At 48.5% G+C, this 11,921-nt stretch overlaps 1 protein-coding gene across 1 annotated transcript in view; it reads left to right on the top strand.

The window, feature by feature from the left end:
* Positions 1 to 241: 241 nt before the first annotated feature.
* Positions 242 to 11,921, top strand: part of Hk2 (hexokinase 2) — a 50,952-nt gene continuing 39,272 nt past the window's right edge. Inside the window, exon 1 of the mRNA XM_031382254.1 lies at positions 242 to 752. Coding sequence (XP_031238114.1) covers positions 690 to 752 — 63 coding nt within the window. The 5' untranslated portion in view covers positions 242 to 689. The remainder of the gene's footprint in view (positions 753 to 11,921) is intronic.

The raw sequence follows: 11,921 nt of genomic DNA, 5'->3' as shown, positions 1-11,921 counted from the left end.
CCCAACTCTGCCGCCCAGCTCCGCCCCTAGCCTCGGGCGCGTCTCTCTCGCTGCCTGCTTGGGTGCTGGAGCAGCCGCGCCCGCGGGCTCTGGGCGCTGATTGGCTGTGGACCGCGGGCGGGCAGCCGGAGAGCGCACACACCCTCTTTCCGCAGCCAATGAGCGCGCCCACGTCACTGTCCGGGGCGGCCCAAAGAGCCGGCAGCCCCTCAATAAGCCACATTGTTGCACCAACTCCAGTGCTGGAGTCTCAGGACACCACAGGCTACGCGGAGTTATCCGGCTTAGGAGACCCGAGGGCAGGAGCATCACGCCAGTGACTCTGATAGGTGCGATCGCCCGAGTGGAGCAGAACTGTCATTTTTTCCGAAGTTGAGCCTTAGTGACCCTGTGGGTGAAGTTTGTGACGGGACGCTAAGCAGCTAGACCGGTCGGCAGGAGTGAGACTTAGGTACCTTCTAGTAGTTGTGACTAAAAAAAATTAAAAAAAAAAAAAAAACCTGTTTCTGGAAACCCGAGGCCCTCAGCTGGTAAGCCATCGTGGTTAAGCTTCTTTGTGTGGCTCCTGGAGTCTTCGATCCCAGCCGGACACCCGGGCCTGGTTTCAAAGCGGTCGGACTGCGCTGCCTGCTCCATCTGTAGCGCTCGAGCCTCGGTTTCTCTACTCCGCCTCGACTCGCCGCAGCAGGATGATCGCCTCGCATATGATCGCCTGCTTATTCACGGAGCTCAACCAAAACCAAGTGCAGAAGGTAAGTCGGTACGGGCGGGAGCTGCTGGCACGATTTGGACCAAGTTTGCGTGCTCTCCGGGAATCTGGAGCACGCATAGGACCTGCTTCCTCCTCCTTCTGGGCTGGGGACGTGGAACCAGTCTGAGTAGCTGGGAAAGTCCTGAGCGCGAGAAGCCACGTCTTCTAGGCACCCTCGTGGCCGGGCCGCTCACCATCGATACTCCCACCTACCCGGGACCCGCGCGCACCCTCCCCACTCTTGGAGCCCCTAATTCCTTGACTGGCCGGTCTTCCTGCACGTAGTCTGAGACTGCTGCGCCCACGTGGGAGGAGCCCCCTTCTGCAGCCAGAGTTCCGGCAGGAGCACGTGGGGAAGAATCCAGCGTTGGGGAGGAGGCGGGGTGGAAGCGTGTAGCAGCTGGGGCCCGGCCCTCTTGAATTTAAGGATGCGTTGGAGAGGCGATCGGCTCCTCGTGGCGCTCCTTGGAGGTGGATCGGGGGTGGAGTAGGGGAGAGAGCCACCCAGGAAGGAGCGGGAAAGGGCGCCGAAAGACGAGCCTGCCGCGCCCCCTCCCCGGAACTGAACTGCCCGGAACTGAGGCTGGAAAGGGGCGCCCCCTCACCGCAGACCTTCCTGGGGACCGCCCCGCCTCTCGTCCCCGTGTCTGGCCTCCGAGATGGGGGCGGGTTTTGGATAGTATGTTCTGATTTGGAACTAAAAGTTACACGGAGTGGACTCACCTTCCCACCCTACGATTTCCAGAGATTTTTTTGTTTGTTTTGTTTTTTTGTTTTGTTTTCTTGGTCTCTGAAAATGAACCTTTAGTCGCTCTGACCCTCCTGAGCCCACCTCACTCTGCATTCCCGGCAAACTCTGGCTCTCCCGGCGCGTCATTTACATAAGAAAGAGCCTCGGGCCCTGCTTGGAGCCTCACTCTCCGCTTTGGGATAGGGAGCTGGGGGTGGACAGGAGCCAGGCCCGGAGCGCTCTAACTCCCAGGAGAATTGAGTTTCTAAAATACCCAGGATTACGGGATTGGTTCCTGTCCTGGGCCCTAGTCCAGGATTTAAGAGAGGGAATGGTCTAGTATGGGGCGGGGGCCGGGGAAGGGGGTGCTGTCCAGAGGTTTGTGTTAGAGCAATGAGCCGTTGCTCAGTTACACATTTGAAATTATAGTGTCTCACAGGAACAGATTTTAGGGAACGTGCTTTGACCGCGTTCTAGCCCCCCACCCACTTCTCGTGGTCCTGAGTGCGCGGCAGAGGATGATAGATTGCTTTTGATGTATCCAGGGACCTGACAGATGAACCTCAGATTTGAGGGAGGCACCTGATTAATCTGAGTTTCTCGGTTGGTTTTCTCTAACATCTTGGGATGTGGTTCTGCAATTTAATTCGGTTTGTTTAGAACTTTGCCTTTAGGCTGGTACGATTTTGCAAACTCCATTGGGCTTATCTATTCGTGATTCAATCATCTCTTCACAATTCCTAAAACACAGAGTGGAAGAAGACTCTTTGGTTCTAGGGAGAGTGAATTTCCTTCTCGGACATCTGAACTCTTTTTATGACCTTTATGTCTGGTGATGGAACTGTGGAAGCACAACAGATACCCCTAGGGACCTTCGGTGGGGTCGTTTGTTCCCGGGAGTGGAAAGGGAATTAACCAGGGTATCTAGAAGTGAGTTCTAACTCCTGTCTTGTGATTCACTCACCACAGGACCCAGAGCCTCTTGGGAGGCCTATTTCTTCCTATAACATGCAGGTGATAATGCCCATCCCATTTTATGGTGACTGACTGCACACCACAATGTGAACCTTTTGTTCCTTTAGGCTTTTCTTTGCACTGCCAACCCCAGGACACTTGGATGTACTTCCTCTAAGTTACCAATAGGGGCAGGATTGAGTCAGGCCTGTAACTTAAAAAACCAGGTGTCACACGAGGGATTTAGACTCCCAGTTTAGACTCCCTGATCTGGCTTAGGTGTGCAAAGCTGTTTGATCCCCCTGAAGTTTGAGAAGAGACACGGAGTATATTGGGAGTGTCTCTGAGCTGGGGAAGAATTAAGAAAGATGAAACTCTGGTTTAGAAACGCTTGATAGATTCTGTTTTGGGTCTCTCTACAGAGAGACCTTGTTTGTTCAGTAACTCGTATAGACCAGACTGTGGAGACCAGATCACAGAGATCTACCTACCACCCTCCACCTCCACCTCTCTATCCCTGGCAGGCTGGACACTCACCTGTAGACCAGGTTAGCTTTGAACTCAGAGATGCAGGCACGGCCACCATGCCTGGTTTTTGATTGGGACTTTTCTGGAACCTCTCTGAGGTTATCTTATTCTCGTTTTAGCACTTGGAAGTTGTAGGGAGTAACCAGCTACAACTAGTCCCACTTGGCGTCCTAGTTGGGCAAGGGCAGTGTCTGTTTGATTTTGCTCATTGCTATTGTGGGATTCAATGGAGAGCACCTGCTCTGCTGGGAACAGAGTCGCTTCCAGGTTCCAGACACAGGTTAGCTCATGAATATTCAAATAACTTCCAGAGATAAGCCCATTTGTTTTGAGTGTTCTTTATTGTATTGTCATGGAACTGAGGTCAGGATTAAGCTGTCCAAGATCACTTAAGGTTATTTTTGTAAGAACACCAGGATGGCTTTTGCTCCTTGGTAAGAACAAATTGTTCTTGAGCACACACTTGCCCGCCTCTGGGGAACATTAGGGCTGTGCAGTGTTCACTCACGGTGCTGGGAACACTTTCACCCAGTGGCGTAGACATGTAGCCGGCTTCCGGCTTGACTTGAGCAATGGCATCGGTGCCACCGGCTCTTCCCTAGGAGCCCTGGATTTGTTGTTATCATCGTTCTTCTGACAGCTACGACCTTGCCAGTTGGTCTGTGGGATCTCTGCAGACACCCAAAGAGTTTCCCAAATTCTAGTCTTGGAGACAGGCTGGAGTATTCCAGGAGCCTTTTACATGCCTGTCTGTCTGCTATCCTTCATTCCAGCTTCATTTTTTTTTCAACTTTCTTGCAATTTGAAACTTTCACTTCTCACAGATGTAAGCTACCTGTCCTCCTCTGTCAGGCGGGTTCACACTGCTAGGTCTTGCATTCTTCATGGTCCTGAACATGGAGTCTGGCTTTTCTCTGTGTCCTTCTCCCCTCTGCATGCCTCCTCATCATGCTTCTATCTCATTGGCTTTGCAGGCAGGCCCAAGGCTTGGGTTAGTTAGACGTGGCGTTACAAATTTCCCCAACCTTGGAGCTTCAGACATTTTGGGCTAGAAAAATTTCGTGAGTGAGGGCCTGTTGAAGTCCGTAATTCTATTTACAGAAAATAATTCTATTTACTTTTTCCCTGTTTGAGACTTTTAGTTCAGGCTGGCCTCCAACTCTATACACAGAGGATGACCTTGATTGAAATCCTGACCTGATTCTCCTGCCTCAACCCACATGGAATCTTCTGCTTTATGTGGTGTTGGAATCAAGCTCGTGGCTTTGTGCATGATAGGCAAGGACTCTACCAACTGAGCTACATCCTCAGCAACTCTTCTACTTTTTGTTTTTTTTTTTTTTTGAGACAGGGTCTCATTATATACCTGGCTTGCCTAAAACTGCTATGTAGACCAGGTTGGTCTGGAACTCGGAGATCCATATGTTTCTGCCTCTTGGATGTTAGGGTTAAAGATGTGCACAACCACACCCCCTTCGTTCTTTTCTTCTTTCCTTTTCTTTTTTTCCCTCCTACCTCCCTCTTTTGAGGTTGTGAGACCACAGCCTTCAGCAGAAGTCCCTACCTCCCACCGAAGGGCAGGTTCACAGGGCGGGACCAACTAGAAAGCTATGGGCGGTGCCCTTGTTCCAGGGAGCCCCTGGGGAAGACTTACACTCTCATCCTGGGAGTTTACTGCCAGGTTTCTACACAAGGGAGACATGTGAGCTGGGGAGAGAAAGGCTGGTGCTACCTTCTCAGGGACAGAGGCAGCGGTTCTTGGGAGAGCAGAGGTTGCAAGATGGAGACCAGAGTGAGCCTTGGCAGTTTGGGCCAATTAGGAAACCTTCTTTACCTTGCATTCTTTCTGGGGGAAGTGACACCCATATTCAAAGGTCTTGACTGTCAGCTGGGGCACCCCAGGTTGAAGCATCTTCTCTTTTAGGGAACCTTGAACCTGCCTTGAAGTAACGGGCTTCCAGTAGCTCCCAGAAACAAAAGAGCAGAGGATGCCCAAGGCAGGTGGTAAGCCTGCACGTCTGGGAGCTGGCTTTGCTTCCCATCATCTGCCCTGGGTGCTGGCTTCCCACTGGGGAAAACCTTAGAGGTGGGCTCACCAGACCATGAAGGATGTGGCTGCCCTGGATTTGTGGCACTTTCCTTAGGGACCAGAGGTGGCTGCCATGCCCTCATTCTTTTGGTTCATTAGGATGGCGTCTCCTAGAACTACAGCAGGGCATTTTGCCCCTCATATTCAGACCCTGGGCTGTTGAGTGTTTTTTCTTCTTATTGACCTTGGAGAGCCCCAAATTATTCATAATATTGTAGTTAGTCTCCACCCTTACATTTCATTATTACTTTTTGAGGTGCCAAGGATTAAATTTAGGGTCCTAGGCAAGTGCTCTATCACTGAACATCATCTCCAACCCCCTGCTTATGTGTGTGTGTGTGTGTGTGGTCATCAGGATCTCATACTATAGTTCAGGCTGAGCTAGAACTCACTATATAGCCCAGGTTAATCCCAAACACATGACAATCAGTTTTCTGACATTATAGTGCTGGTGGGTGTGACCCACCCCATCCTAGGCCTTTTATGTCTTGAATAGGTTTGGAATTCAAGAGTTTTGGCCTGAGGAGCAGAGAATCTCATTTTATGGATGGGCATATTTGTGTAGTGCTTCTGTCTCTAGATCTCTGGACATTCCTTTCGTGAAACTTTATCTCAGAGCCTGTCCCAGAAGTCCTCAGAGTATGGACCCACCCACTCACTCTCTTCCCTCGTGGTCTCTTGCCTGGATGCACAGCATCCCTGTCTATGGAGGTATGGGGGCAGTCCATGTTCTTAAAAGCCCTTCTACCCAACTTTTCCTTTTAGAATCTTTATTGCCTGATAAAGGAAGGGATAAAGACAGATGAAACACCTGCCTACTTTAATGGGGGTTCAGCGAGGGCCCTTGAGGGTAATTTCCTTTCCCAGCTGAGAGGCTCCTCCTGCTTACTCCGGAGTTTTTCCTGGTTCAGTGCTTTATACAAAGCTGTCGAGACTCATCTGTTCCTTTCCCCTCTAAAGCGCTTTACTGGAGGGAGGGCTGAGACAAGGTCTTACACTGTAGCCCAGGCTGTCCTGGAACTCACCATGGAATTCAGGCTGGAAGTCCTTCTGCCTCAGCCTCCCTCTGGAAACATGGGATAGTTTATGTGTGAGCCACCTGTGCTGGCTCTCCTACGAAGCTCTTATCGGTAAACATCGCCTGTATTTAGTAGAAGCTGGCGTGTCAGATATAGTGCACTGAAATATCGCAGGCCACCCTCTACCTGCACTGCAGAGGAGATACTGTTATGTCATTCAGGTAAAGACACTGGGTCAGTACCTTGCCCATGGGCAAGGCAGAACTTAAACCCAGGCAGGCAGCCTCACTCCAGAACCATGCACGTAACTCCCAGCCCAGAGAAGCCGGGACAACTGGAGATGGTTGACTGTTTTATTGGGTTATGAGTCAGGTGTAAGTTGGAAAGGGACCTTTGGGATGATGTCATCCAAGCCCTTTTATGGAGAAGACACCAGCTGCTGCGTCCTAGGAGACAGGTCTAAACGCTACCATCCCCGAATCTGGAACTCAGTTTCCTAATCACTGCTCCATTTCTTTCAGTGCCCTCCTTGTGTGTTGGTTCCTTTAGAACAAAGTCCTGATTTACTTTGTGGGCTGTCACTGTGGGACATATACTCTCTAACGTATTGCCCAAGACTGGTCCACCTTCGAGAGTAAAAGCAAGCACTGTGTATAGTCTTGCCCATTTCCACAGGTCAGCCAAGGTGTTCTTGGGCATGTGGGCATGTCTGGGTGTCTTGCTTGGGTTGGGTGGGACTTCTGGGTTTTACTTGGAGCCAAGAGACAGACCTAGAGAGTTTGATCCAGCAGGTGGACAGTGGCCACTGACAGGAATGAGAGGTACTTCTACTATGGGTCAGGAAGCTGCAAGGTAGATTGTGGTCCCTGGCCTGGGGCTGTCTAGAGAGGGTGAAGTGTGACCTAGAGGACCAAGCATAGTAGGCAGATGAACATGGAGGAAATGGTGTCAGCATCCCATAGTGAGTAGTCGCCTGAAGAGCAGGGTCAGACATGAGCACCTGTCAGGCTGGAGTAGCTGGCTCTTCATTTTCCTAATGTCATAGTCCCATGCTGGTAACCATAGCCAAAGCCTTCTTGAATAGCAACTCATGAGTCCTGGGAGCTGCTGACATCACAGGTACGGCAGGCAGAGGCTGAGTTGGCGCTTGTGGTCTTCCGGATCGAGTGAGAATGAAGGGCGGGTGTCTAGTCAGCCTGGAACCAAGATGTCTGTGCATTCACGTTTATTGCAGCAACTACTCAGAGCAGCCGAGTTATTGACACCCTCGGTGCCGGTCAACATGAGTGGCTAAAGAAAATGTGGCAGATACACATGAAATCTTCCTCTGCCACTGAGAGTAATGCAGTTATGACCTAGCAGGAAAATGGATAGAACAGGAGATAACTGTGAAAAAAGTCAGACTTAGAAAGATAAATGTCACATCTCATATGCAAAAATCTAGATTTTAAAACTAACATGAAAGTATAAGGGGAGCCATTTATGAACAAGAAGGGGGCCAGCAGGAGTGGGAGGGACTAGAGGAGATGGGGACTGAGGATGAACGAAGGACATGCTTATGCTTATGTAAGTGTTACTGAGACCTGAGATCATCATCGTTTCAATCATTTCTTTCCTCTTTTTTTTTTTTTTTTAAAAAAAAAAAAAGACCGGATTGCAACTTGTAGCCCTGACTACACACTCTCTCTGTAGACCAGGCTGGCTTTGAACTCACAGAGATCCACCTGTCTCTGTCTCCCAAATGCTGGGATTGCAATGCAATCATTTCATATGTATATGTATATACATTTCATATGTATATGTATGTATATATATAATTATAGTATAATTACATCATTTCCCCCTTTTCTTTTCTCCCTCCAGCCCCCTTTGTACCTCCCTTTGCTTTCTTTCAGATTCATGGTTTTTTTCTTGTACATGACTTTTCTTGTATATACTTGTATATGTATGCATATATGTGAATATATATATATATATACATAAACACATATAGTGTGTATAAATGTGTATATAGATAAATACATACATTTTCCCAAATGTACAACTACAGCGTACTCAGTCTGTACAATGATGTTATCTGTGTATGTGTTTTCAGGGCTGACATGTAGTATTGGATAACCATTTGGTGTGCTTTTCCTAGGGAGGATACTATCTCCCCCTCTTCAGCAGTCCTTAGTTGCTGTAATTCGTCTAGGGTTGAGACTTTGAACTCTACCTCTGGCCCATCATTTCTTTCTTTCTTTCTTTCTTTCTTTCTTTCTTTCTTTCTTTCTTTCTTTCTTTCTTTCATGTATTGATTTTTGTGGCAAAGGAGTAGTTTGATTTGATTTTTTTTAAGATTTATTTATTTTACTTATATAAGTACATTGTAGCTGTCTTCAGACACACACCAGAAGAGGGCATCAGATCAGATGGTTTTGAGCTGGGATTTGAACTCGGGACCCCTGGAAGAGCAGTCAGTGCTCTTAACCTCTGAGCCATCTCTCCAGCCCCCATCATTTCTTAAAATGATTTAATATACACTGTATTTTTTTTTAAAAAAAAGAAGCTAAATCTGCTACCCACTTGAAGTACTAGCACTTGGGTGACCAGTGCGTGGAGATTGCCTTGGATTTGAGGTAGAATGGGCTACAGTCTCCAAACCCAGGCAAACAAGTAAACAAACAAACAAAGAGTGGTTGCAGCAAGAGATCCTGCTGTTGTCTGTCACCTTGGGTTTGTAAGCATTTCTTGGCTTGTCTGCCTCTTGCCACGGACTGAGTTTGTTGGCAGAGTCTGCTGTCTCCTTTACCCTGGTGTCTTCTGTGCCCAGCCCTGGCACACTTGATCTGCTGTTCAGTCAGTTCATGGGTAAATGGACCAAGCCAGTGTCAGATACACCTGGGACCTGCTGTTGGTTGCAACACTGCCTGCCTCCAGGATGAAATATCTAAACCAGGGACTGGCGGGCCCAGGCTGGGTGTCCCCAATGCCCATCTCCTGGCCCCCACCTGGTGAGTGCTGCCACCTGGTCTGTCTCATTCCATGTGGTTAAGAGTAAGAACTGGCTGAACAGGAAGGCCTGTGACTCACAACGGGGCAACAGGATCTTGGAGGAGTGGCCTGCATGCTCCCTACTCTTCCACATTCACTGTACTGCCTCTGGCTCATGAACATACCTGGTGTCAGAGCTGGAGTCTTCCCCAAGATGGCAGGGCTGCCCCAGCAAAGAACCTCCTCTTCCCCATTTGAGGAAGGCACTCAGCAGATCTGTTATTTTCCATCAGTTGGGTTTAGAAAGCAGGGGATGCAGCTTCCCCTTTCTTCCCTGGCTCATTCCTTCCTCCTTGATTGGACCCCTGGTCTTCTCTTGACAACGTCATGACATACATTTGCTGTTCTCTGCACAGCCTTGGCCTTGCTGGGAGGAGTCTGAGAGCATTATAATTAATGAGGACATGGGTACCATTTGCCAGCTTTCCCAAGGTAGACACACCTGAGTCCCAGGTTGGTATGCCTAGTGGACCCACCACCTGATGTTATGGGCCTTGCCAGGGACTAGGCTTGTGGTCTGGGGAAGCTTCTCCAAGCCTTGGTTTCCTTGTCAAAGCCTGGTGATAAAACATGGCCAAAGGAATAGTGCAAAAACAAATATATATGTACATATATATATATATTTGTATATATATACACATACATATGTATGTATATATATATGTATGTCAGTGCTCTTAACCTCTGAGCCATCTCTCTCTATCTACCTATCTATCTATCTATCTATCTATCTATCTATCTATCTATCTACCTATCTATCTATCTATCTATACATATGTATGTATGTATATATATGTATGTATGTATGTATATATACATGTGAAATTCCTTTGAAACTATGCAGCAAGCCTGTGTCAGCACACACTCAGTGGAAGGCTGTGTGTGTTTAGGTTTAAAGTAGAGCGTCCCTTTTCAACTGTCATCTTGACTCCTCAAAACAAACCCCTCCAAAAAAAAAATTTTTTTTTTTTTTTTGTTCTTAGGCAAGCTTTTCACTATAGCCTAGGCTTGCCTAAGCAAGGATGGTCTTAAACTCTTGATTCTCCTGCCTCTGCCTCCTAAGTGCCAGGATTACAGGCACCATTGAACCTGGGACAGTCATGACTTGTATCAACACCCTAGACCTGCTTGTGGATTCATGCGAATGGACTCCCAGTGTGGGTTGCTCCCTCCTGTGCCTGCTTCTTTCACTGATCATCTTGTAACACACATCTGTGCCTGTGTAGGTGTGTGTGGCAGGTGGCATGTTCTCATGCTGTGTGGTACTGCCATATATCCCTTTGTCATTGATCTCAAACAAGCAAGACCAAGCCACTTGCAAAAGGCAAGACGTATCCTAACTGTCCTGTAGGAGGTCAGGCTGGAGCTGAGGCCGGAGATAGCTAATGCGGTTGTTTCTTCAGGACGAGCCTAAGTGATAAAGAAATCGGGTAGGCCTTGAACTTGAAGCAGTCCTTCCAGGACCACTGGAGAAAAGTGTTATAAATATCAATGGAAATATTCAAAGACTGGAGCGTGGGGTGGAACATGGGGCGGCAGCTGTGCTTCTGGCTCCCTTCATGACTTTGCTCTGCTGTGTTGAAGGTGGGGCAGTTACTTATCCTGTTTGATTGCCTTGAGTCTCTGCCAGAAAGGTATGCCACTCAGGATTGGTGGTTTAGGTTAGTTTTGGTAAAAGGATTTCTTTCTTTTCTTTTCTTCTTCTTCTTTTTTTTTTCTTGGTTTTGGTTTTTCAAGACAGGGTTTCTCTGTATAGCCCTGGCTGTCCTGGAACTCACTCTGTAGACCAGGCTGGCCTCGAACCCAGAAATCCGCCTGCCTCTGCCTCCCAAGTGCTGGGATTAAAGGCGTGCGCTACCACTGTCCAGCGGTAAAAGATTTCTTGACCAAGGCATCATCAGGAGTTGAATGCAGCACTTTGACCTTCTTGACAATCAAGGCAAAAGGAAAAGGACAGGGCTCTTCAGGGTTTTATCTCACTGGCCTATAGAGTATGGTGAATCTGGCAGCCAAATGTCCTGATACCAGGGCCTGCCAGGGACTGAGTGGCTGAGGGAAGATCTGTCAACAATGTGGCTGATTTAAAATGCTCCCGTGATCTTTGTGTTTCTTCCTTCCCAAGATCTCTGTTTTGTTTTGGCTGGCTTTGAACTTGTAATTCTCCTGGCTCAGCCTCCTCCTTAGTGCTGGTATTATAGACCTGAAGCACTATGCCTGCTCCATGCTTCCTCCTCCATTTGTGCAAGGCCGGAGGGACGTGGAGTATTTTAAAGGTTGGCTTCCCTTTTGGATGGTGATTGCTTCTCTTTAGAGTTTGTCTTGCCTCCACCTCTAACTCTGGAGGAAGAGTCGTGTCGTCGGACTCTTGTCATGGGAGAAAAGAAACTGACCCACATTGCCCAATGAGGAGGAAGTTCTAATCTCCTCAGCCTGACTGAACTGCTATCAGTTAGAAGTGCTATCTCTAACACGCCCTTGCCTTCGGTAACCTGACAGCCTTTTTTTCCCCAACCCCAGCCAGCTTTGCTCGGGCCTGCCTGTGACTCCCCCATTAGCAAGGAAGCCTTCTGTTTTCCGCCTCCTATTTAGAAAGAGACCTAAAGGGGAGCATCCCCCCTCTCCTTCCCTCTGCACCCCCTCCAACCCACCAACACAGAAAGAGAAGACAGTCTTGGGGAACGAGTCCTGTTTTGTTAAACCTTGAGTTTGGTTAAGTAGTGTTGAGAATTGCCTTTGGCCCTCTCAGGGTGCTGCTTGGCAGAGGTTTCTAGAAGAGGAAAGGGCAGAAGGAAAGAGGACAGTTGGAGAGCTTTGTGC

This window comes from Mastomys coucha, unplaced genomic scaffold, assembly GCF_008632895.1.
Source record: "Mastomys coucha isolate ucsf_1 unplaced genomic scaffold, UCSF_Mcou_1 pScaffold20, whole genome shotgun sequence".
Lineage (NCBI taxonomy): Eukaryota > Metazoa > Chordata > Mammalia > Rodentia > Muridae > Mastomys > Mastomys coucha.
Note: the sequence above shows the minus strand (reverse complement) of the source record. Positions and strands in the feature narration are given on the sequence as shown.